Here is a 26,867-nt window from a genome sequence, read left to right as displayed (position 1 = left end):
ATTTCAGCCTGTGGTGTTTGGGATCTTGTCAAAGTTGATGAAATCAGAAAAGCACCATTAGATTTTAATCCATCATGGCTTAATTTATGAGCATGATGATGATCCCAAACATACTGCCAACGTGGTAAAAGCATACCTGGACAGAAAAACACGGACTGACATCAGTCATGGACGGGCCTCCCCAGACCTCAACATTATTGAAGCAGTGTCAGATCATTTTGACAGAGAACTCAACGAAAGCCGGCCAACATCCAAAGAAGAGCTTTGAATGTCCTTCAAGAAGCCCAGAGAACTATTCCTGAAGCTTGTGGCTCAAGACTTTTGTGTGTAGCACAAATGCAAATGTTTTGGTTACTTGGCCAATTCTTGTTATTATCTCAAGTGTTGTTCTCTTACATTTATTCAGTCAGCCCGTTCTCACTCCGACCCATAATGTACTGATGATTTGTCACGTCCCGAGGCGCTCCATGGGAACACGAAAGGTGATCTTCCGCATTCCTATGCTACGCGCCGGATTGTGGATGAAATCGAATAGAATGACGTTCACGCGGTAACACGCGTTCCAGTATTCCAGCCCTAACCTTATCCCTAATGTTAACCACCACCTTAATCATGTTAGATAGTGTTTTCCAAAGCGGTTTAAGTAAAATAAACATACGTGTGTAGATTCATTCCAAACGGTTCTCATGTTTTCTAATGTTTCCGAACTCGTAATATTGAGACGTGTTGGGTGGCCGAAAGCATAATATACCGACGATTTGTCACCTAGCGTAAAATGTTACGCTTTGGGAGCGAGAACGTGTTGATTCAGTAGCAGTAGTATAGACATTTGCTTCTCCTCTCTATATGCTCTAATAATAAAGTAGAATTTCTGTTGCAAGGGATTGCATGTACATGTTCTGTGGGTTCCTTGAAGACAAACTAGGACATGTTGGAATTTTCATTTCCTCATAAATCCAAAAAGGATAAATTTGTTTATTTGATCTGTTTCTTCCAGCTGATCAACTATTTTCAATCAGTTAGCACATTTAACAAGTCTGTGAGAGCGCTCCCCGGCTGTGCCTTTGGGAGCACGGTTATTTTAACTGCTGGTGAGAATGTCAAGGTCCCAGTAAGCCTTTCTTTCTTTGTTCAACCTGCATGTGTAAATCACATTCATCACGCCCTGACAGGATGCCATTCAGTGCCCTTGCTCAAAAAGAATGCTTCCTGTGATACATCAGCATGCAGTCCTGCCATTAGGCACTATAATTCAGTCATGGTGGACCAAAAAACACACACAGAAGTACACATACATGCATATGTATTTAAGGCTGGCAGAGTCGTTGATCCCAGCCTCTATGTGTGTGGATGAACGTGTAAATGCTGGTGCACGATCTGTATGTGTGTGTGTGTGTGGTTTGAGTGTGTGCCCCCCCATGGCCGGACCATCTGCCCCGTGCCTGCCTGTAACCTCAGGCTCACCTCGTAGAGGACAATAGTGTCCCACCCGATCATAAAGACAGCACAGTCACCAGAACTCTGTCATCATGAGGTAACACAGAAAATATCAGCGCCGAGGAGAGTCCAGCAAGAAAAGCAGGCATGTCACTTTGAATATTATCATCTGAAGAAATAGCTCCTAAATTCACATACGATGGCATTTAACCCTTGTGTCATCCTTTAAAAAACTTACGTTGATCACCCTGGGGACCAAAAAAGGTCCCGCCCCAAAAAGTGCAATAAAAATGTTATATACTAATATTTTTTACCACTTTAAATGAGTCAGTCTTTTAAGACTACTTCTGCCTGAAATATTCACATAAAGTTTTAATTATATTTTCGTTGTTTTAACCCTTTAAATCCCAGTTTTATTACATGAACGCCCTGTTTTTTTAGCCCCAAAAAACAAAAAAACTAAATATTTTCCAAAAAAAACATTTGAAGTAATATTTGATTGTTATTATAATTAGGCCTTTAGATGGACTAAAGATTGGCACCAAGAGTCATTTCGATCGCCTTTTATTTTTTTTCCAGGAGCGCATTTCATAAAATGCACACTATCGACCACGCCCAAAAAGTGCAATAAAAATATTAAATATTAATTTTTTTTTTCACTTTAAATTGGTCAGTCTTTTAAAACTACTTCTCCCTGAAATATTCATATAAAGTTTTAATTATATTTTCGTTGTTTTAACCCTTTAAATTACAAAAAAACTAAAAAAAAAACTAAAAAACTAAATATTTTCCCAAAAAAACATTTGAAGTAATATTTGATTGTTATTATAATTAGGCCTTTAGATGGACTAAAGATTGGCACCAAGAGTCATTTCGATCGCCTTTTTTTTTTTTTTTTCCAGAACCAGAAAATGGTCTCCAGGCGGCAAATGCTCCTCCTCTAGGCCGAAATGAGTGCATTCTCCCGGATTAACTCGCGACGATGATCGGGGCATGTTGCGTCGGACTCCTTTTTCCAGCGCACACTTCCGGTACCACGTGACAACAAATACGTCATTTCCTGTTGACTAAAAAAAAAAATGCACCCTCTCATGGTCCTAGGGACCGAGAAATGGTCCGCCCGATCAGCGGGCGAAGCCGCTGCTGCACGCCGGAGATGAGGCTTCATTTCCGGCAGGTCTGTCCAAGCAGCCCGCTGTTTTCCAGCAGAGGTCAAATGTGAAGCAAGGGCGCCACCCGGTGGACAAATAAAAAAATTACAACTCTAAGGCCTGTAGTCCAAAACAAAACCTAAGCTGAGAACCTGACGCTCCCTTTGACCGTAAATTTTCTGGCGTGAAAAATAGCGTTTATAATGGAAGTCAATGGGCCCAAAACGGTCCCGAGGGTGATCAGTGTGAGTATTTTTGCTGCTCAGCCGTGTTAGGCTGATTTAAGAAAATCAGACTGGAATTTTAAATATTTTACAAAAACGAAGCCGTTTGGCAAGTTTGGCTATATTACACCCAACACAGTGAAAATGGCTTTCATGCAAACACACAAAGGGACCCAAAAAGGGCCGAGTATGACACAAGGGTTGGACATCAAGTATAATGTCAGGAAAAAACTGCTCCCTGTTGATGCTCTTAACACATTCTGGGGATAGTCTGGAAATAAGCACTGGTGATGTAGAAATCAGGGTCGAGCAGAGATAATTGGAGCTCTTTTTTCCTTATGTAGGATAGTCAGATGAGCTCATATAATTTGGCCAAATCATACAGCTTGTGGCTACACACTAAATCCCTTTTCCTCTCTGTGCATCAACGATTTTCTAAGCAGTTTCAAGACTTCTTGTTAAAAAACTTTAAGTGAAATCTATATGACTTTGTGATTTTCGCATACTTTTAATAATGTAACATCTGCAATCAGAGAAGAAGCATTCCATGTTATCAAAGTGCTGATATATCTCTGAGCAGAAGCTTAGGGACACCCGCCTGCAGGTCATTAATCCTGAGAAGTGTTTCTTGAGTGTCACCCAAAACACCCGAAGTGATCTTATCCAACACTCTGACTGAGCCACCAACACACCGTCAGTGTGTGTGTGTGTGCGTGTGTGGCCGCCTGTTCCCGATAATGCACTTCTCTATATGCTTACCATTAAGTATGCATGTGTGTGTTTTCTCTGCAGCCTCCAGCCAAGTTCCTCCTGCCAGAGGTCAGCATAGCAGACTATGGCAAGAACTGTGTAGTGATCGATTTGGACGAAACCCTTGTACACAGCTCCTTCAAGGTACGGCACCTCCCTACATGACCTCAAACACACTGCACTTTGAAATACGTCGACGCTGCGTTTTGTTTTTCCTCATGCTGTTGCTGTGCAGCCACAGTTGGATTAAACAGAAATAGGTCCTGAAAAATGACTCTACTGAATACGGTCTGAGGACAAATAGCATGAGCCCTGTTAGCATCACTGAGCTACACATAATCGCATGAATCTATGTCCTTCAGAGTATAAAGGGTTCTTAATACCCGTTCGAACAGGTGAGAACGAGAAAGAGCAAGAACAGCTATCTGACTGAGAAGACCTGGAAGACTGATTTTCTCATCAAGTTTCTATCCATGCATCCATTGCAAACTGGGTTTCAAGGCAGGTGAAGCATCAAGCGATCCATAAGAGAAAACAGCACAGCACAGCACACCATTGATGCACAGCATCCACATCAGTGGCCAGTTTATGCTTCTCAATTAATGTAACGTGTCTTTAGTCAGTTGGAGGAAATTCACATGGCAAACAGGAAAAACCAACGAGTTCAAACACAGAATCTTCTTTGTGGTGCTTAATATTAATTAATTAATGAATCATCAAATATCGGTATCGGTCTTCAAAATATATATCAGCCTACCGCTGCACCGCTGGGTTGCCCAACAGTTACACATGATCATACCACATCCACGTCTAATGGTTTTTTGTCATCTAATTTCATTATGATAATTAAAATAATTTGATCTCTCAAACCATAAATAATTCAAGCCAAGTTTCAAACTTAAAATTCATGACATTTGGATATTTGTGGTTTTCATTAGACTGCAATTTGTATGTAGCTTAATTGGTGCCAGCCCTGCTTTTGTTTTCAGTAGTGAGCAGTACTACTTAGAGGCTGAAAATATGCTTAAAATGCTCCATCTGTATATGTAACGGCACATATGTACAGCTATTTTTCACTCACAAACATGTTATAGTGCCTTTTTCAGCCTGCTGCAGGCACTTAAAGGGAAAGCCCAGTATAGTAGGCACTAGTACACTATCCTTGTAAATGGCTCTTGTCTCTCACCATCAAAAGCTCCCTCTACTGACACACCTGGCACACCTAGTGACCCATTTGAGCACAGCTCTGCCCCGGCTTCAACTGATCTCGTTATGCCTGTGAGTACTACCTGCGCTTGAGTGCTTTTGCGGTCAGTGTCGGCGAGCTACGCAACAAAATAGCTCAAAGTAAAGTTGAAGTAGAAGTTTTATGTTCCACTTAAGTGGAACTCCTTTTAATTAAAATGATTGTAGAGAAGAAAAAAAACTTTGAGTACATTGACTCGATTGCTTTGGACTGTAAAAGGACGAAAGGCACACAAACATTGAAGCGGACACACCCATCAGAATCACATGCCAGCAGGTCAGGGCCACACACTCACACACTCACACACAATCATACAGGCTCACCCACACACTAGGGTGTGTCCAATGCAGTGTACTCTTGGTTTGAATGGCTGTGGAATGGACTGTGCAGAAATCCTGGATCTAATACACTGCAGGCCAAAACGAGCCCAAAATTATTCTTTTTTTCCTTTTGATGAAACTCACACACCAGATACCCAGTCCATCAAAATTCATTTAGTTCACAGATCAGTGTGCGGTATGAAATGGATTCACAATGCATTAAATGGAAATACGTTGAGAGAGGAAGAGAGGGAGACAGAAAGTGGCACAACGCAGCATTTTCAGTTCCTTTCAGAAGCATAGCAGGATTTCCTGTAGCTTTCCCGTTTCAAGGTGATTTTGATGTCAAATATTAAGCATTTTCTTTCCAAAGTAAATACATGCTTCCACTGGAAATTACACAATTATAGCAGAATAACAACAACTGACAAGGGATAGAGACGCTGCACAGATGGACGTAGACTAAAAAAGAAACGTTACATAACACATCACATACTCTTGCTTTTATCCTGCATATTATGGATGGGGAGATAAATCCTGAGCCCTCTCTGAGATTAGCTGCTGTGTGTGTGTTAGATGTGCACAAGTAGCTGAAATGAATGAAGACTGATCGGCATGCTGTACACTGTAGTAATTTGAACAGCGTGCATTTGCAAAGCACTTGTCAAAAGATGTCTTGCTCAACATCTGAGCATTAAAATTCCACAACAGCCTTTTCCTCTCTTGGGATCGATTTCCCTGATATTTTTGGGACCTGGCTGCAGGGATGCAGTCCCGTCCAGCTACAATGGTATTAGTGAGATCAACACCCGCACTTGGTGTCGCAGTCCATCTTAAAGATGTTGGATGGGGTTTAAGTCAGCACTCTGTGCAGGACATTGCAGTTCATCTGATTTATGTACTGAGAAATGGCATTGTCCGGTTAAACTGGGTCTCATCCCTGAAGCAGAAGGGCGAAAAAGTGCCAAAAACATGGTCAAGTTAAGAACTTTGGCCATGCAACATGCAAAATAATCATAAGTTGCTTCCCTAACAGTCTTTTAATACAACCTTTCTTCTTACCTTACCCAGGGACATCTAACTTCTTTTACTGTACACATATGAATATAACAGGCCAGCTAAAGTTTGAATTAATTGGAATGCTAGCCAATGAGAAAAGGTGTATTTTAAGTAATTTGTGATGTTAGGGTATGCTGTAGAATTACATGGAGATGTTTTTAATTGCACTAATTCTCATGAAGTAAAGGTGCGTAAACTTATGTAGAGCCCTGATTCTGAGCCAGAGTGTGGTCAGCAGGTGAAGCAACCCACGGTTCGGCAGAAATCCATAATTACACAACTGCCCGCATAACGTTTACCTTGGTGGCCCCCCCACATATGTAATCCTGCTGCATTTCCGCATCTCTTGCCGACTCTGATCCGAGTCTGTTACAGAGCAGGGCAATTAGCAGCTGTTGTGTGTTCAGTCTTCAGATGATGGAGTGATTCAGCAGAAGAGCAGTAGGCACAGGAGCAGAGCGAAGTCTGTTTCTGCATCTCTGGCTCCGTCTGTATCGCACTCATCTCTTCCCATTCTCTTTGTGACGGTATGCTGGCATCCTTGTCCTCTTTCCAGCTTGTCACAGTTTTTATTTTTATTTTTTTAGACAGTTTTAGAAGAGCTTCAGTCATTTTTGCCCTCTGGTGTAAACATTAACCAAAGCTAAATATCATAATGCAAAACCGAGGCGTAGAATAAACACTGTTTATCTAGGGAGGCTTTTACTGTTAATTGACTCACTCTGGTGTCAGATAAAGGAAGAAGAAAGCACCTCTGGTTGTCACACTGATCCTATTAGACTCACGTATGGACATTTGGAAGGTCAAAGTGCTGCACTTTGTATTCCTATAGCAAACACCCCCTCTGCTGGATGGTACTGAACTGTATTTTCTAACTGGAGTTTAATGCCAGAATAATCGTAGTAACAACACACATGCATAACAGGAAATTTTACAGGCTTTTTAAAATGTGCATTAGTTGCGAGTACTATACATACAAGTTTTAAATAATTGCTCTGTATCTCACTATATTGTAATTAATTTAAACAAAGAAAATGCAATTAAACGTTTGGGCTTAAATACGGGAATCTTTTGATATGGTTTAACATGGTAGCATTAGCATGTTATATTAGCATGTCTATAAAGCTAAATAGCAAAAAAAAAATCACGATAACTAGACTAGCTGGTTAAGAATAGATGCTCTCTCATTTTGTCTTATCCTATATGCTAGATTTGGGGAAATAGCTTCTCATGCTCCGGTGCAGTGGCTGAGTTTAATACGTCATTAAAGCTGTAGGTAAACGTAGTTCAATTAAAAGCTAATCTGAGGAAAAAGCAACAACAAATAAACAAGTTGGCTAATTAGCCTAGCTTCGACACTCTTTAGTCTTCAAACAGTGAGGGCAGGATCTGATTATATCTGCCAAATGTTTTTTTTTTGCGGGGAAGGAAGGAGCTAATTAACATTTTGATTAAAATAGCTTTTGAACTTCAAACGCTTGTTTGTGTAGCCACTGGTATTTGACTCTGTAATGCAGAATTAAGCAATAAATTCGGAAGCAAAGTTGTCGTTCCCAGACATTATCAAAGACCAAGCTTTGGAGATTTCTTTAAAATTGAGCAGTGGAATTTAAATTAAGTGATATGTCTAAATAATCTTCAGTTAGTTTTCTTTCTATACAGCAAACTATAAGCTCCTACATAAAATTGTGTGTCTCTGAAAACAAGCAGATTTTCCCTGTCACCTGTTTTTCTTCCTTTCCCTCTCTGAAATGACACCGTCGTGCCTCCTACCTAATCCTTTCATCCTCCGTCTTTACACCCTCTGCTCGTCTTCCACCCACATCCCCTCTGGCATCTATCTTCCTCTTGCCTCCTGCTCCTCTCCTCTCCCCTTTTCTTGCGTTAGGAGAAAAAAAAATGACACAAGTCACGCAGAGTAAAAAGGCAGCACTCCTCCTGTCCTCGTTCAAGTCTGTCATCTTGTTCGGCTCTCAGGTTTCTCCCCAGAGTCTCACGCCTGGTTGTTATTTAACACTGAGATACGGAGCACTGGAGCAGAGGGAACCACATTATGCTGAAAGCCTTCATCATTTGCCTGGGGCACCTTACAGGAGTTTTTAACCTGTCTCTCTTTTTAAACCGCATGCAAGCTTGTGGCTGGGCTGTTTACCTGTCAGAGTGAAGTTTTTGAATCTTTTCCTTGTTTCTTGTCATCCTGCAGCCCATTAGCAATGCGGACTTCATTGTTCCGGTGGAGATTGATGGCACCGTTCATCAGGTAATACTGCACCGATATGGAGGGCTTCCAGAAATGGGCTTGAATAAAACAATATGTGTGAATTTATAAGGGTGGAGACCTTGGTTTCACTTTACTTTCCTCTGTATTTATTATTCCCTTTTATCTCACAGCGATTTAAGCTCAAACTGTTTAGTTGTCTTTGATTTATTCTTTGAATCCTTGCTGCAGTAAAGATAACTGGACAGTGACGCGAGTGTTTCGGCGCACAATGTTGAAGCTGCTGTTGAGTTTGTAGCAGAAGAGATTGTGCACTGAGTAGAAATGTGCATAAAGGGCGGCGTCCTTTTGAAGGTTTAATTGTCTGTGTCCGGTTTGAAGCAAAGGAAGTGATATTGTAGCTGTAACCTGGTTCAAGTAATCCAGGATAGGCTTTCTGCATCTGCTTTGGCCTATGCTTGATTACTTGCACTTGGAGGCAGCAACTAACCTGCAGAGATCTACTAAGAAGGACGAAGATGACAAGCAATGAAAAATAAGACCTCAAAGCATCCAAGTATTGCTCAAATGTTTTAAGTTTCATTTTTGTATCCCAATTTTACTTAAACACAAATCTGCAAGTGGGTAAAATTGAACTGAATAGTTATAGAGCAGCTAAAGAAGATTTCAAGAAGAAGATTTCTTGTTTGGGTTTTTGCTCCAAAAAATGTATTTTGAAAATAAAAGACATAACGAAGACGTGTTCGTTACGTGTCTCGGTTTCAGGTGTACGTGCTGAAGAGGCCTCATGTGGACGAGTTCCTCCAGAAAATGGGGGAGATGTTTGAATGTGTCCTCTTCACAGCAAGCTTAGCCAAGGTTGGTTCCCAGCTGCTTTGACAGTTACAGTAATACTTCTGTTCATTTGCTGTGTGCTGCTCAACCTGATGCGCTTTGGCCTGTTTAGTATGCTGACCCTGTGGCGGACCTGCTGGACCAATGGGGGGTGTTTCGCGCCCGTCTCTTCAGGGAATCCTGTGTTTTCCACAGAGGAAACTACGTCAAAGACCTCAGCCGACTGGGCCGAGAGCTCAGCAAAGTCATCATCATAGACAACTCACCTGCCTCTTACATCTTCCACCCTGAGAATGCAGTAAGTTATTTTTTAAAGAGATTTTTGATCTAAAACATACAGATTCAAAGTCATTCAGTCTTGGTAGCAGGAAGTAGAACACTGTGGAAAAGTCTTGAACCACGCCTCGTTTGTGCATATTCTGCTTCCAAGGAACCGGATTTTCTTGTAATTTTTTAAAGTGGTCTTGAGCAATAGTTCTTCAGGCTTTCAAGGTCTTTCCTTTGGACATTTGCTGTTTTATCAACAGTCCAGTCATTGTGTCTGACCATTTTGTTCTTTCTTCAGAAGTAGGCGCCAGTTTTTTTATCCACACATAACAGATAACTTAGCAAAAAACTCTTGTTCACATTTGTTCACATTTCTTTAATTAAATGTATGAAAAATGTCAAAGACAACACAGTTTCACAGACACAAATGAGTATTTTGGCATCGTCTACTAGCTAAAAACTTGGCATATCTCTTTTTTTTTTTTTTTTTTTTTTTTTTTTTTTTAAATGACATCAGAAACAGCAGTATGCGACATTACGTGATGGCAGAGCTTCAGTTCATCCTTTGTCATTTTTTTTTTTTTTTTTTTTTTTTTAATAAATAGGACAGGGGGAATGAATGAGAGAGAGAGGGGGAGAGAAAGAAAGAAAACCCAAGGGGAGAAGAGACGGTGAGAAGGGGGGGGAAGAGAGACAAAAAAAAAAAAAAAACTCCTGGGTCACCTGTATGGAGAAAAAAAAAACAAACAAACAAACAAACAAACAGAGGAGACAGCAAACAACAAAGAGCAACATAATAATAGAGAAAACAAAGCACCATCACAATAAACTAGCTAGTCATAGATATCAGTATTTACTAAGTAATAAACGATATTGTGCAGCACGCAAGATAGACAGCGCACAGTGTGCTTTGAGGCAGCAGCCAAGAAAGCTTTAGTCCGCGTCTGTGAATACCCATGTGTGCATACCTGTGTGGATCAGCATGCTTGCATTCCAAAGGTTTCTCCATGTAATGATCTGCTAGGGAGTGTGGGGGGGCCACAGCCCCGTCCTCCAGGGTGTGAAGCGGGTATGGAGGAGATCAAAACTCCAGACATCCAGAGGCCCCCAGAACACAAGAGACCATGGAAGACCAACAAACTTGGCATATCTCAGCAGTGTGTCATTAAAGAATTTGAGGAAACTGGACAAGAGAAGGATAAAAGAAGAAGAGGCATCTGGCCCTTCAGTTGATGCATCTACTGTTCACTGAAGCGGCTTCAGAAATGGTCTCAGTGGAAAAGTGGCTGTCAAGAAACCATTCATAAACGAGAAAACAGGAATAAAAGACAAATTATGCAAGAACTGGACTGAAAATCTGTCAAGGCCGAAAGGCCGGTAGGTGGGAGTGGACCCAAAAGCAGACTCAATGGACACACGAAAAATGATTTTTAACAAACTTTGAATGCAAGGGAAAGGAAGCGTGGGAACGTAGTATGAGTCCCCGGTGGTCGATATCCAGAGCTTGGGTGCAATGGCCAAAGGTAAGAATGAGGTAAGGGGTCAGGCTTATAGGGATGGAAGGTGGGGAGAGTAGCCAAGTGAGTGTCTGGAAGGGTGTGTGAAAGGGTGAGGTTCCAACCTTATGCTTCCAGTGATCCAGAGATGATGGCAGGCAGGTGTGAGCGGTGAGTCCAAGGAGTAAAGTTGCAGGCTGGATCGGTGAGTTGTGACTGAAGCAACTAGCGTCCAAGTGAATACGCAGCAGGTGGGTTAACTTGGAGTCTTCACAAGCAGACTGAGGACACATTGAGATAGGGGTTAGTACCAGGGAATAACATGATGAGAGACAAGGAGGCCTAGTTACCACAGCGAGGTAGCTAACGAACTGGCGAAGACTGGAGAACTAGGCTAGTCTTAAATACTGCTTTGCTGATTGCCGTCGATGGGATGCAGGTGGGAAGAACAGGTGAGGAACCCGAGTGCAGTAAAAGCATAACTGGATCCAAAAACGCACAGTGGAACACTTTGGGTCATGGATTGGCCTCCGCAGGGCCTGGACCTCAGCATTATTGAAGCACTGTGGGATCATCTTGACAGAGAACAGAACAAAAAAAAGGCAGCCAAGATCCAAAGAAGGGCTTTGTATGTCCTTCAAGAAGAAGGAAGCTTGCCTAAAAGATGACAGACTATGTTGAAGAACAAAGGCGGTCAAACAAATATTAACTTTCAAGCTTGTTAGAATTGCATATATTCATTTATAGTGTATTTCCACGTATGTTTGCACGCTTCATTTAATCACTGCACCTATTTTCCGGGCAAAATATAAAGAAATTAGAGGTGGCGCAAGACTTCTGCACAGCACAACTCCTTTTCACATGATCCCAAAACATGTGACATCTTAAGAAGTTTTAAGGTTAAGCTAAATGGCGGCTACAATTGCACTTGTTGCCTAATCAAGAACGGGGTCAAAATACACTGCTGTGATGGAAATAAGTTACTTATGAAGTGATTATTGATGTCGATGATTGTATCTGTAAGACACTGTCAGGGTTTTTAATAATAATAATAATAATAATTTAATAATAATCACCATTGTTCTCGTGCCAGAGGCAGTGTTCCCAATTTTATGAGAGTTCTCAGCTCTGTGGAGAAGTTTCTGCTGCTGCCACTCTTTGATTTATTTCCCTCATTAATTATTTACACAAAACACCCCGACTGTAATGCAACATTTAAGCGTCTATGGTATCTATTGTCAGCCACTTCTTCCTTCTTTAAATAAGATCGGTCTTTCTTTTTCTTTCTGATTCTAATGTAAATGTGGGTGTGTTTTTCTGCCACAGGTCCCAGTGCAGTCTTGGTTTGATGATATGACAGACACGGAGCTTCTGGACCTCATTCCCTTGTTTGAGGGTCTCAGTAAAGAGGAGGATGTTTACAGTCTATTACAGAGCCTAAGGAACAGGTAGCAGACAGCCACTCCAGCTGATCCCTCCTGCCTAAGCCCTGCTGAACAGAAGCCTCCCCTCTCTGCCACGGCCCCGTAGCCCGGCTCCAGTCCTTCGAAGAGCTCTGGGAAGCTTCCCCAGTTGGAGGATTTCAGGCAAATGATCTACTCTTGATCAAAATAAAACAACAGTATGGATTCTCTGGGTTCTTGGACTCTTTGTACAGGACTCTAGCTGGAAAAAGATTCTATTACTGTATGTACATATTAAATGTTTCTAAGCGCAAGACAAGCATAAAGTAATTTTTCTATCAGAGAGAGGAGGTTTTACTATTCCAAGTATTTTAGTTACCGAAAAACGATCAAATACACAAATTTTTCGATTTTTGTTTCGTTTGTTTCTGAGAATCGATGACCTGTTGGGTTTTTGTGTTGAGCAGTGCTATGCAGGCCGTCGTTCCTCGTTTGATTTTTTTTCGTTCTAACCAACTGTGATTTAACTTCTCTTTACAGAATGAAGTGCCTTCATTACTGTGCTGATTTTCTTGTGTCGGGTTATGGGGTGAGCATTTTTATGCTGCATATTTAGTCAATTCTCCAAAAGCGTATTCACTGAATCTTTAAATTGAAGTTGAAAATGAGTCTTTGATAATGTCATTTAATCCAAAAGAAGTGAAATGAACACTTCCTGGATTAGAGGGGGAAGAAAAGTAGCTTGTTAGTCCTGGAAGACTTTTGATTTTCAGTTATGTAGCATTGAATTGTTAAATTTACCAAAGGTTTTTACAATTCAATGTGATTTGTGACTAAACAACATCATTTTATCCTCGGCAGTGACTGTAAATTGATGATTCTTGAGGACATTGAAACGCCGTTTAGGTAACTGAAGAAAAAAATAATAATATCTGTGATGACATCACTGTCCACCAATAAATGTTTGAGGAAAAAAAATGGAAAGATTAGCTTAGATATATAAAATTATATTTATTCGGGGAAAGGGTCCTGGGTGCATTGTAAAGAATGCTGTTGAAATCGTACTGTACAACGTTATTAAAGTTGCAAGTTTGCACACTGTCTGTGTCTGTCGTGGAGTAATGATTCTCACAAAACTCACTTAATGGCAATAACTGTGATAATCATTTTACAATGAACTAAAGGACCAGTGCATAGCATTTAGCGATGCCTGAATTCAACTAATGCGTGGGCTGCACACACCAGCTTTCACGAACCTCTGTAACAACCCATGTCCTTAACACAGAAAAAAAACATTAATAAGCCATATGAACAAAGCCCAAAACACAGCAATGTGACAGCTACAGTAAAAAAATGAAAACACAAAATATATGAACTTAAAAACATGCAGAAACATATGAACACTTCATTGATTACAATGTTTACCTGCTCATTAATGCAAATATCTAATCAGCCAATTACATGGCAGCAAGTCAGTGGATATAGGTATGTAGACATGGTCAAGGTAGCCGCTGAAGTCCAAACTGAGCACCAGAATGAAGAAGAAAACTGATTTAAATGACTGGATGTGGCATGGTTGTTGGTGCTGTGTTGATGCCTCAGGAGAGTAGATTGATGGACTTCTCTGAGCAGACGGGAAGGCAACAGTAAGTTACAACCACTTGTAATAACAAAGGTTTGCAGAAGAGCATTTCTGAATCTAGAAGCACATGGGCCACAGCAGCAGACGAGCACACCAGGTAAGAACGGGAAGCCCACAGTTCACGGAGGCTCACTGAAAGTGTACACTGGAGGCCAACTGACTCTTCCCATTGGCCAGAAAACATGACTCTAAATGAATGATAATGTGCAGATAATGATGAAAGTCTAAATATAGCATAGTTTATCAGTGCTGTATTTAACGTTAGCAGAGGTGACAAGGATTTCTAATGTTTTAGGAGAAATTTTGAAGCAACTGAAGGAAGAGTTTGCCTTAAACATTTTTTCATTTGAGTTGAAAATCATACCAGAAGAATCAGTGCTGGAGCTCTGTGCACTGTAGTTTGTGACATTTTAACATGGATGAAAAAGCTCTTAATGATGCTAACTGAAGGAATTGCCAAAACATTCAGTGTTTTCATTTGCAATCAGGTCTTTGGCTCTCACACAGTTTTCTTATTTACAATTTTATTCAAAAGGAGCTGATGTTATTGTGTTTTAATCAAAACTGTAAACCCAAGGAAATCCCAAGAAGTTCACACTTGAGCTCCGCTGTTCTCTGCTGTGGCTGCTGGGTTAAGTACATGAATTTATGAGCACGAGCATTTATGAGCTGGTTAATGTGCAACCAAAGGAGAGCTTAGCTTCATGTGATATCTTGATGTGAACTTTTAGCTTCCGCTGGCGTATCAGCCACTTTTACTGCAGCAGTGGATTAGGTATTACCGAGCCCTTTGTACAAGCTTGGAGAGCGCTTGTTTCTTTTCTCCTCAGATATGCAGGGACTGAAGTTCAGTGCAGTGTCTAAGTCATCTTCTGGTCATAATGGAAGCCAAGAGTGAACGAAGAAGTGAGAGGTCAAAGGTAAGAAAAGCTTTAGCTTTCAATTTGTGATCTAAGATGGTTATATAACACTGTAGTGTTCAGACTCGCAGGCAGGGATTGTGTGAGTTATATGACACAAAGACAAGCATAAGCGACGTAACGCTGAACATAAAACAGCAAGATAGTCTGATCTGTGATTTAAGCACCGACTGCAATGCACATTAAGGGGACTTAAAAGATTGCTCACTTACTTTGTAAATGTGTGGGGTACCAGCAGATGCAGGGCTTGGTGGTCTTGGTTGGGAAATAAAAGAGCTTTGATTCTGAAGTGTTTAACAGCAGTCAGCATTCACAGGCTCTTTTCAATTCTGATCTATAAGATCTGGAAGATTCTTGCACTCTTTATTCTCAAGGGTGTTCTTAACTTTCTAAGGAACCAACCCATGATTGTTTCATTACATTAACTTCAATGTACGGCTTAGGAATAATGTTTCCCCCCCTTCTATTACTGTGGAAATGACTTTGGGTGAAACTTTTAATATCTCTGCACATTTTGCAAATAAATGTAAGCACAATCTGCCAACACCTTCTCCACTGGAAGCTTGAACGCCCGGTGCTGTAAACCTTCGATAATGTCAAGCGTTCTTCAAGTGTCGGTGTGAGTACGCGCAGAACGAGAGATTTAGCCACGGAAAAGCGTCTGACTCCTTTCCAAAAGCACTCGGAGCTCCCTCAGTCCAATTCCCCCATCTGCTAGTTGTAACGGTTGTAAAATGAATAATTGGTGTCAAGTGGTCCCTGTAATGCCCACTGTGCTGCTGAGGACTCAGACATAAACACAACTGTGATTGGCTTCTATAAATCACAATCAGGACACCGAGTGAAGCTGGGGTCTGTCTCAGTGGCTTTTTTTTGACTCTGTGGTGTATTGTGCAACACACACACACACCTCCCTTTCCACCTGCATCAAGTGTGACAGCTGGGAAGAAATGAGAGGGGGCGTATCTAACACCGTGGCACTGTAAATATCGAGATAGAAGATGGCAGGTGTGTTCATACCTGGGTGTGGTAACAAATACATCCAGCCCTCTATGCCTCGCACTGCAGCTTGCGCATAAGAGGAAAAGGCAGCGGTATCTTATAAATACAGACCTTTTACATAAATCACTATCTCCACAACTTGTAGGAACCAGCCAGGACTTCACCACGGCAGTCACAGGACAACGTAAGACCCATCCTACTACTATTTCTTTGAGAATAGCTACCTTGTTTTCTGCTTTGTGAACACACCTCTATTTATTTTCACTGACTCAGTGAAATCTGGAAAGAATAACATCTTTATTATCACATTTAAGGATTTTATAAACACAGGTTTGGGGGGCGGGGGGTTAACCAACGTGATTTTACACGAGTTGAAGAAATACGTATGGTGCAGCATTAACAAAAGTGATTGTGTATGCTCCACCAAAGGACAATGCAGGTTAATTGATAGGGAACCAGTCTTTCCTGTCTGAGTAATAGAAGCAATGCCGCTCGCAGGTTTATCTTTCCTGTGTTATTTGCTCAAGTTTTCAGTAATTGTTTTAAGCAGGGATCAGATTGCACAGTTTATTTATTTTTTATAACAGGGATTTGCAACCACAGCTGAAGCCACTGATAACTGGCAACCAGGCGTGATCGTAGTTGAGGTGATTACTTTCAATTAATCAAATATCACAGTGGCGTCACTTCTTCATCTAGATGTTTGTTTTTTATCCGTATGTTATAAGGAATAATCTCTGTGTACATACACTTTACAGCTGAATGTGTGCTCTGTTTGAAATGGAACTATGGCATTCCTGTCAAACTCTAATGGGTAATGGACAAACGTGCAGGGCAGGGTGTACCTTGTTTTTAAGAAAAGGGAAATAAAATTTGGGGACTACGTTTTAACAATAAAATAATAAAATAAATAAAAAGAATGACATTTAAATATGTATCGTGTTTATTTCTCAAGCTGTTAACAGACGCCCTCCAGTCTCATGGCTGATAGTAAGGTCACAGGGCACGACCAAAGTTTAGCACAAGTTTACAGACACTTTGAGATTGCATTACTTTTTAATTTAGACAAAGTTGAGTTGAAAAGCAATAAAACACACCCTGTTTTTGTTCACTGGACTTGGGTCATTATGTTTGATAGAGCCCTCCCTGTTTTGACCTTTATCTAGATAAATTTTTGCTGTGTAGCTGATATTTCAATCGACTCATTACGATTAGATATTTTAAGTCTTTATATTTTTGTCAATATTACACCTGTACTTCACATGTACATTTGGCAACATACACTTTTGGCACCTAGCTCTACTGGATGCCTAAACTTGGATAATCTCTTTTCAAAGCTGCTCATACGCAACCTGATTAATTGCTTTATAAGCTAACATAAGACGTTAGCTTAAAATTAGCTATTTAAGCTCAAGTGCTGTCTCTTCATTTTCAAATCTCACCTGCTTCTTTTGTTTGTCGAGTGTGTGTCACCGCTTTATCAGAAGACATAAATACCAGAGCCTGTTAATAATACTATAAAGGGTGTGGTTAACTAAGTGTTCATCTCACACCACCAATCACTGCCCGGGTAGATATTTTATTACTAGACCCGGAACAAAGATTAGAGCTAGTACATGTAATAGTGCTTTATATTACTTATCCCAAGAATAAGTTCACACATAACAACCACATCTACTCCAGCTGTTTCACAATGTCATATTATGGCATCAGTGTTGCAAGTGCATTCATAATATGTTCTTGTTTCCATACAGCCTAACGTTGGCTCAGCTGGTGATACTGTTTGCTTATCAGTGCTGTTGTTTCTGATATCCCAGTCAAGAGGCTGTTAAAGCACCGCTGATTGCAGGGCTTGTATTTTCCTACAGCACCAAGCTGATACTCATTAGCAGGATTAGAGGTGCTTTGCTGTCAGAGAGTCAGTCCTTTGAAAGCATTCACTTGTCATTTTGGAGACATCTGTTTCCAGTGAAAAGACAGCGATGCCAGGATGAGGAAGAGTGAGGAAGAGGTCTCTAAAGTGAAATATTTTTTCTGTTCAAGTACTGTTTAAGGAGTCAGGAGTGAACATGTATTTTTCAGTGTGTTAGTTAATCTTCTAAGTATTTATCTCTTCAGAGTTTGTGCTAATTTTATATCATTTAGCTGTTTTATTTTACGTTACTTTTTTCGTCTTCTTTTTGCAAAAAACAGTTAAAAACAAACAAACAACAAGCTTTAATTAATTCTTATAGTTTTTACTCTTTTTCCACAGCTAGCTAGCTATTACCTTTTGCTGAAAAGCTAAAACAAGCTAGTGGTGGTGTCAGTGGACAACATGAATAAAAAGGAGATCATTATGTAACAGGGATAGCTTATTTTAATCACATGGCAAAACACAGTGAAAGGTCCATAGACTGTAGCCACCATAATGTCATCTCTTAAGTTCTGCTTTTTTACCCTCTTTTTTTTTTTAAAGGCCTTGACCATACTTCTTGTTGTAGTTAATCAGTTTATGCTAACGCTATCAACCTGGTTTGATTAATAAGGTGTATGCATTAATGACTGTGTATTAAGAGGGTTGCTAGCCTTGGCTAACAAAAATACAAGCTTAAAAGCAAGTGCAGAAAACCTGTTATTTTTAAGATTTTTTTTTCTTTTTTACTACAGTCAAACAGTGAACGTCCTCTTTCATTTTAAATATTGTCATAATTTACTAAATGAATATTGCCCTGTGTTGTGCTTAAACTAACAAGATCATAAACTCATTAGAAGAGTGTTTACTACAGTAGTAAAACCATGTCAGAGGTTTCTTGTGGACATTACAACTTCTTTTCGCATTATGAAAAGCTGCCCCCTTCTGGCCATTAAAGCTAGTGTAGGTTAAAGGCACTTACATGTACAGTGACATCATTTTGTAGAACTGGAAGTTATGTCCGTCTTATATCTTATAAACATATCTTATAAACAGATACCTGGTTATAACCGTGGTATAACAAAAAACTTTTCGCTAAGCGTCTTAACAGCTTGCTGTCACATTGTGGCATAAAGATGTGTTTTTTGGGGCATTAACAAATGTGATGACACAGTATGTAAACCCTAGCAAACCTACATTCAAATTTAACAGTGAGAATATTTTGAGTTTAATCTATAACAATTAAGACATTAGACGCTCATCAATAGTTTTCATGCAAATATGTAAACTGTTTGTGACAATAACGATAAGTACACATGTTTTTTTTTTTGTTTTTATGTTTACAGTTCAGCAGAATCATGAATGAAAACAATAATGCATTTAAAAATGTCCGCCGAAAGCCAGGCCTTCAGATATGGACCGTCAATGTGAGTCTAAAACGCATTACACGCACCCTATGTTGTTGACATTGTTGTCCACACTGCTGAGCTTTATGTAGAGCTGCGGCATGTTGAAATCTCATATTTGTTTGAGGTCTAAATGGTTGTTTTCTTTACTCAGAAAATGCAAATGGATCCCGTTCCACCTCAGGCCTTTGGCAATTTCTTTGAGGGAGACTGTTACATAGTTCTATATGTGAGTAAAAAACTGGGTGATTTCATGAGATATATAAATATATATACATATATATCATATATGTGTCACCTCTCATGCTTTTCATTATTATCATCAGATAAGTGAGAATAAAGGCTCCCGCCAGTCTGCTGATATCCACTACTGGGTTGGAAGAACCTCCTCTCAGGATGAACAAGGTGCTGCTGCCATCTACGTCACCCAGCTGGACGAGTACCTGGGTGGGAGTCCGGTCCAGTACAGGGAGGTGCAGGGCTACGAGTCACCGCGGTTCAGGAGTTACTTCAAAAATGGCCTGATGTGAGTTCCCGATGAAGGCAGCTGGTGTTTGAACGAAAGGGGATGGTGATATACTCAAGGGAATGAGTCTCTCCTATACACACACAAAAACACACACACTTATGTTGTAATCTTCCTGAGTCATGGCTTACAACACTAATCCGCCTCTATGAAATGATTATGACACAAAACACACTTGTTTTCTGAGGCCTAGCATTAAAAAACACCAATTTCTCTTGCCCAATTTATTAACCTTTAACCTTTAGTTGCATGTTTGCTTTATGGTTATACAACCTTAAGGAAAAAAATCATACTGATAAGAAAAAAAATGTTCCTTTAATTTTTTATTTTTTTAAATGTCCATTCAGTTTCAAGTCACTGGGTTTATATTTTTATTGCACTTGAACTTTGGTAAAGTAAACTTCTCTCTCCACAGCTACAAGAAGGGTGGAGTGGCCTCAGGTTTCAACCACGTTGAAACAAACGCCTACAACGTCCTGCGACTGCTGCATGTCAAAGGGAGGAAGGATGTCACAGCAACAGAGGTATTCAGAAAACAAATTAAAGGGATATGAAAGGCTTTACGAGAGTCTTACTCCCTGCCTCCCTCTGCTGCTATCAGTGGCTTCACACAGTCACGCTACAGAGAGGTGTTGGCACCCCTCCTTAAACAGATTATGTCTTGTTGTCGTAGCTGTCTGTGTAGGTGTTAATTGCCCGAGGGGTGGTATGAGAGTGTGATTAATTAATACGCTGTATTGTTTCAGACGGAGTGTACTGTCCATTTGAATGTTATTCAACTCTCCACTGTGTTTGCGTTTGTGTGTGTTTTTCCATGCAGGTGGAGGTGTCATGGAGCAGCTTTAACAAAGGAGATATATTTCTTCTGGATATCGGGAAAGCTATAGTGCAGTGGAACGGTCCCCAGAGCAACAGAAGAGAGAAGCTCAAGGTAATCCTCTGCACTGATTGGTTACAATAAGCAGCGGCACGAGAAGTAGTCAGATCTCGTGAAAAATACACACCGTGGAAGCAAAGTGGGAAAGAGGAAAGAAATTTAACATTTTACGAACAAAAAGGTGATAAAATATGTCTGCACTAAGGCTGTTTCTGACAAAGGGAGAATGACTAGATTGACTAATGACTAATTTAATTTATTCTTGTGTGTCAAGTGAATTTTATGAACTCAGGGCCTCGGTTGCATTATTGCATCATTGCACTGAAGCACCGCAGCAATTTCCTAATGTTGTAAACCTGCTCAACATTTGGCAATAAACCCCATTCTGATTCTGATTCTGATTCTGATTCTGATTAGGAAGGACATAGAAGGTGTGCCAAATCAAACGTGCATCCATCCACTGTGGCAAACCCTTGGAAAATTAAGGAGCACTGAAAGTGTCTGTAAAGTGATTTTTTTTTTTAATTCTTGAAACCTGTCGGCTGTGGATCTTCAATAATGTACACCACTGCCTTTAGCAGTAAGCTTTCAGTTGTCTGTGAAATTGGAAACATGCATGCAAGAAGAGTTAGGAAAAACCAACAGCTTTTATTTATTTATTTTGAAAAGCGCTATATAAGAATCAGTCCATTTACCTTTTAGCTCATCAGGTAAAACAGGTGGTTTGATCTCCGCCTGCTCCCGTCTGCATGCAAAAGTTTCCTTGGGCAAAATACTGAACCCTAAGTATTAATGTTAGATAAACATTAGGCACAGAAAAAGTGCATGTGTTTGAATGAGATATGTGTACTATATAACAACCAGTTCTTTTACAGTGATAGTGTAGATTTTTGTGTAACACGTGAACCTTTTAGTCGCTGTTGTCACTGAGCGAACAGTTTTCACTTTTGTGTCTTTGTTTCTCCCTCCGTCTTTCCAGGCGGTCTTGTTGGCTCAGGACATCCGGGACAGGGAACGCGGAGGTCGCGCTCAGATCGGTGTTGTGGAAGGAGGAGATGAGCGGAGCTCGCCCGAGCTCATGAAATTCCTGACGACTGTGCTCGGACCAAAACCGGCACAGCTGAAGGAGGCCACTTCCGATGATGTGCCTGATAGTGCGCAGAAAAACAGTGTCCGACTCTACCAGTAAGTACATTATGCTTCCACTGCATTGATCACACAAAACTGTAGAAACTGATTTCAACTATTTACCAATATCACACCCATTTTTTCTGATTTTCTTCCTCAGCGTTTATGACAATAGTGGGAATCTAGTGATTCAAGAAGTGGCCAAACAACCTCTGACACAAGATCTTCTGAAATCCTCGGTAATTAGTGTTCACTCTTTGAGAATGTTCCCTAGATGCTAGTATTAAAAAAGAAAAGTGGTTCAGTTTCAATGTTTTTTTTCTTTTGGGGTTTCAGGACTGTTTCATTCTGGACAACAAAGGGTCTAGTGTGATGGTCTGGAAAGGAAAGAAGGCCTCCAAAGAAGAGCGACAAGGAGCTATGAATCGGGCACTGGTGAGTATACAGAATGACGACACCAAGGATCTCTTAGTGCCTCCTGTTCTGTCTTATAAATTAATTGTGTAAATTTTAATCCTCTTTCTCCTTAAATGATTTTGGATAAATATAAATTCATCGTTTTATTCTTTTCCAAGGATCGCATGGCTTGAGGGGATTATCTCAGTTTTTATATGCTTTTTTGGAGATGTTTTTCACTACAAGTTTTGTCCATCAATCTTTTCCTACAGAGCTACATTAAAGCAAAAAAGTACCCAGCCAGCACCACTGTGGAGGTGATGGCTGAGGGAGCAGAGTCAGCAATCTTTAAGCACCTGTTCAAATCCTGGACAGACAGAGACCAAACTCAGGGCCTGGGTACCACACACAACGTTGGAAAGATAGGTAGCCTCTTCAAATCTACTGCTCAATCCACTTCTTCAAAATAAATTCCAGCACAGTTAACATATTATCTCTTGATATGCTATTTAATCTTATTTGCTGATATTATGCTGTTCATCATTAACTCTGAACATTTTGTGTCCGCACAGCTAAGGTCGACGACGGAAAGTTTGACGTGATGGAGCTACACGCGCGCCCTGAACTGGCAGCACAGTACCGCATGGTGGACGATGCATCAGGAGACGTTAAGGTGGGAAAACATATGCAGGAATACAGACAAACACAGTGCAGATACTTTTCAGACTTCAGTTGCATTGTTGCGTGTTGTTTGAGCTGTTGTTTGCCTGTGTCAGGTGTGGTGCATTGAGAATTTGGAACTGGCTGAAATAGACCCAAAAACCTACGGGCAGTTTTATGGAGGAGACTGCTACTTGGTGCTGTATTCATATAAAAGAGCAGGCCAGCAGCAGTACATACTCTACATGTGGCAGGTCAGTGTCAAACCAATCTATGCTTCCTTGTTCTCCATTTCCTCCTGCTTCTGGAAAACTGACAAGCACCTTCAATGTGTAAACGTCTTTTCTTTGTTACTTCAGGGACGCCATGCCACAAGCGATGAGATTGCAGCAAGTGCCTTCCAGGCTGTCAATATTGATAACAAGTACAATGGAGCCCCAGTTCAGGTCAGAGTGGTCATGGGAAAGGAGCCCCGCCACTTCCTGGCTATTTTCAAAGGCAAACTTATCATTTTTGAGGTATGATTTTATGATTTTCACACTGAAAAGGATTCTTAACTGGATTAGAAATTCTCACCAATGACTAAAAGTAAAATATCTGTATGGTTTGTGTGTGAAATTATGACACATGGAAGTAATCCAGCAAAATCTAAATTAAAAATGAGATTTACATGGATACAATAAAAGTATCCATGATGCAAAAATAGATCGATCAAAGCTTTAAATAAAAGTTGAAAGAAACTGGAAACTCAATGTGTGTGTGTCTAAAGGGAGGAACAGGTCGACCTGGTGTGGTTAACCCTGCCAAAGATGCCAGGCTCTTCCAGGTGAGAGGGACTAATGAGCTGAATACTAAAGCCACAGAGGTGGTGGCCAGGGCCGCTTCTCTAAACTCCAATGACGTCTTCCTGCTGAAAACTGACAATATCTCCTACCTGTGGTATGGAAAGGTATCTATCATGGGGCTGTGTAGCAGGCTTTGAAATAACATAAATATTAGTTTAGTTTGTATTTGACACATTAAAACCATTTCCCCCCTGATTTCTGCTTCTATCCCAGGGCTGTAATGGGGATGAGAGAGAGATGGGGAAAGCGATGTCTGATGTGCTGTCCAGGCATGAGAAGCGGGTGGTGATGGAGGGCCAGGAACCTGCTGAATTCTGGATAGCTTTGGGTGGAAAGGGCTCCTATGCCAGTGACAGGAGGTAAAATATTTTAATGGCAGCATTGCTTTTGCATATTGTGACAAAAATAGGATATTTTTGGCTTTTCGCTTAACAACACACTCCAGCAGTCAAGTATTTACAATGAAGGGCGCTCAATCTGGGTCCAGAAAGTAAAAATATAGCCAGTAATAACAAATTAGCAAGGACTTCAGGATTCATCCAAAAAGGCCCTTTAATCATATTTTGAACCATTTCCAAGCTTACATTAAATCTGTCTGGATTATTTTTATACCAAGGTCAGTGGAATATGCCCAATGTCATCATACACAGAGAGAGAGAGAGAGAGAGAGAGGGAACATTATCTGCTGTTACGACAGGACGGCCTGTGTCATTTCAGATTTGAGAGGGAGGAGCCGCTTCACAGTCCCCGGCTGTTCGAATGCTCCAATCAGACGGGGCGCTTTAAGATTACTGAGGTGGATGATTTCGCCCAGTGTGACCTAGATGAAGATGACGTCATGTTGCTGGACACCTGGGAAGAGGTAAGCAATCAAAGGAGCTGAAATCAGTCAGACCCTGCCGTTGATTTGGGGCCTGCTTCCTGTTTATGAGCATCTCATCAGGAAGATTGTGAAACTCACTGCACATTAACTGATAGATATGAAACAAACACTATACTGTATTACACAAGCTTATTGTTTCCTCCTGCTATGGTTTCTAATTAATCTATACTGGTGGTAGTGACTCAGCTCAAGGTTATTTATGTAATACTTCACACGGAAAGACAGAATCAGGCCTAAAGCTCAGTTTTTGGCAACTTACGCAGCAGACTCTTTGAGTAATTTGTCTCTTTTTCTTGTTTTCTGTCTCTGAATCTCAGCTTTTCTTGTGGATCGGTAACTCCTCCTATGAGTATGAGACCAAAGAGGCGTTGAACAGCGCGCGGGATTACCTGAGAACTCACCCGGCTGGACGTGACCCTGACACGCCCATCATCTTTGTCAAACAGGGATACGAGCCGCCCACCTTCACCGGATGGTTCAACGCGTGGGATCCCCACAAGTGGAGCGTGAGTTTATAACAGTTTCCCCTTTCATCTTTCTGGGATCCCATAGAAAGCATGATCAAGGCATTACAAATTCCCATTACAATAACATGCAATCAATTGATTTAATCATCTCAGAAGCTAGGAACAACTTACAAACACAAGTGGATGATTCAATGGATTAATTGAAGATGAAAAAGTCACTGCACGAATACTAACCTTTACTGTGACGAATCTTGGTTCCGTTGATCTTCTGAACAGGGAGGCAACTCCTATGAGGAGATGAAAAACAAGCTGAGTGATTCAACATCTATCTCACAGATCACTCTAGTAAGTGACTCACACTGATGTGCTAATATCACAGCTGTAATACCTACTAACATCTTTAATGTCATATATAGTAGTGTTGCTAACCTGTGAATGTCTACATCTCGGAGGTTTACCTTTGTTTTTTTGTGAAACTGCTTCTGTAAAACTTCTCTTTCGTGGCTGCAGGACCTGAAGAACACTAAGCTGAACAAGACTCCCGCTGGGGGAGGTGGGGGTGGTTACAGAGCACCTGGGGGCCCTCTAACTTCTCCGCCACCCAACAAGGCCTACTTCCAAGATGAAACAGATTTTTTCCCCAGACCCTCTAGTCCTACAAGACCCCAGTCTGGGATGTCCTCCTCCTCTGCTAGTTCCTTGTCCTCTTCTGGAGCTGGAAAGTTTTTTGACCCTGAGCTCCTCGTCAACAAGACTCCAGACGAGCTACCAGAAGGAGTGGATCCCACCCAGAAAGAGGTGTGTGTGCAGATCAATTATAAATGGTAAAAATCAGCATTTGATTATTGTTTAACGTCCTTCTCAGGGCATTAATTAACACCTTTAAAAGTGACGTCTAATCATGACAATTACAATTTAGAAGTTATTGTTTTGGGGTTTTTTTTTTAGTAAAATTAATCACGTCACCATAAAAAATACTTCAATATGATTCGACACCTATTTAGTATGTTTACCTGCAGCAAAGCAGATTTTTGTGACTGTACTGCCATTTCAAGTCAAAACTCCACAGCCACCAATCGTGTGATATGTTGTCTAGCATACACAAAAACATAATATGCACTTGTTAGCAAGTTAAAAGTATTATTTCCATCAGATGGGATTCTTTCATTTCTCTGAATTTGGATTAACATGTAGTAATATAAATGAAGCTATTTTAATCATCAATTGAAAAGGTCACTAAACAGCTGCAAATGGATGAAAAGTGACTACGAAGAGATTAAAAGTGACTGCAGAGCCACATAAAATGCTTCTAGCGAGTCATGAACAACCACAAAAAGACACAAAGACACTACAAAGAGACAATATGGGGCTTTCCAAGAAAGGGTGGGAGGCCTTGCCATTGTCTGTGCCTAGAGCTCTGTGTACAGCAGAGGTCAGTCTAACCGTTTCCCATCCTCTGTGCTCCGATTGGCAGGATTATCTATCTGACCTGGACTTTGAGAACCTGCTCAGTACTACTCGCGCAGACTTCCAGCGCTTGCCAAAGTGGCGCCAGAATGATTTAAAGAAGAAAGCAGGAATTTTCTGAGAAGGAATCACACATCTCCAGCCTGTCTGCTGAGAAATCCGCTTGTAAACCAAACTATACGGCAGCATTTTAGCTTCTGACCTTCATCTCAATATTTTGTTTTGCTGTCAGAGGGGTAAAAAAAAAAATCGACCAACATCCCAAGTTGTTTAGATTTAACAAATGGTATTTATGATTATGACCATGAATGTAACTTGTAATAATTTAAAGGACGTGACTGACATTTCT

At 40.7% G+C, this 26,867-nt stretch overlaps 2 protein-coding genes across 6 annotated transcripts in view; both read left to right on the top strand.

Annotated features, from left to right (window-relative positions):
- Positions 1-13,496, top strand: part of ctdspla (CTD (carboxy-terminal domain, RNA polymerase II, polypeptide A) small phosphatase-like a) — a 41,234-nt gene extending 27,738 nt beyond the window's left edge. For both annotated transcript variants that reach the window (XM_080864478.1, XM_080864477.1), the window contains 5 exons: positions 3,605-3,706; positions 8,391-8,447; positions 9,171-9,263; positions 9,352-9,537; positions 12,329-13,496. In XM_080864478.1, coding sequence (XP_080720604.1) covers positions 3,605-3,706; positions 8,391-8,447; positions 9,171-9,263; positions 9,352-9,537; positions 12,329-12,454 — 564 coding nt within the window. In that variant the 3' untranslated portion in view covers positions 12,455-13,496. The remainder of the gene's footprint in view (positions 1-3,604; positions 3,707-8,390; positions 8,448-9,170; positions 9,264-9,351; positions 9,538-12,328) is intronic.
- Positions 13,497-14,828: 1,332 nt separating this feature from the next.
- On the top strand, positions 14,829-26,822 carry vill (villin-like). Of its 4 annotated transcripts, none has more exons than XM_080865984.1 (21): positions 14,829-14,967; positions 16,557-16,616; positions 19,210-19,290; positions 19,424-19,498; positions 19,596-19,795; positions 20,211-20,319; positions 20,616-20,726; positions 21,652-21,857; positions 21,961-22,039; positions 22,137-22,235; positions 22,469-22,622; positions 22,769-22,869; positions 22,973-23,110; positions 23,216-23,374; positions 23,626-23,805; positions 23,915-24,060; positions 24,419-24,563; positions 24,902-25,090; positions 25,328-25,396; positions 25,562-25,849; positions 26,526-26,822. In XM_080865984.1, exons 1-21 carry the CDS (start codon positions 14,929-14,931, stop codon positions 26,637-26,639), a joined length of 2,742 nt encoding a protein of 913 aa, XP_080722110.1. In that variant the 5' UTR covers positions 14,829-14,928; the 3' UTR covers positions 26,640-26,822. The 4 variants fall into 4 exon arrangements, with proteins under 4 accessions (XP_080722110.1, XP_080722111.1, XP_080722112.1 ...); XM_080865985.1 differs by lacking the exon at positions 16,557-16,616 and adding an exon at positions 16,115-16,153; XM_080865986.1 differs by lacking the exon at positions 16,557-16,616.
- The last annotated feature ends 45 nt before the right edge of the window (positions 26,823-26,867 follow it).

This window comes from Rhamphochromis sp. 'chilingali' (assembly GCF_963969265.1).
Source record: "Rhamphochromis sp. 'chilingali' genome assembly, chromosome: 18".
Lineage (NCBI taxonomy): Eukaryota > Metazoa > Chordata > Actinopteri > Cichliformes > Cichlidae > Rhamphochromis > Rhamphochromis sp. 'chilingali'.
This window is presented reverse-complemented; position numbering and strand designations above follow the sequence as displayed.

What these genes read in the sequence shown, in the direction of transcription:
- vill (XM_080865984.1), top strand. Translation starts at nt 14,929, where the DNA reads ATGGAAGCCAAGAGTGAACGAAGAAGTGAGAGGTCAAAG. An exon ending in CAGGCGTGATCGTAGTTGAG is followed by an intron (nt 16,617 to 19,209) that starts GTGATTACTTTC and finishes TTATGTTTACAG; the next exon opens with TTCAGCAGAATCATGAATGA. An exon ending in ACATACTCTACATGTGGCAG is followed by an intron (nt 23,111 to 23,215) that starts GTCAGTGTCAAA and finishes TTGTTACTTCAG; the next exon opens with GGACGCCATGCCACAAGCGA.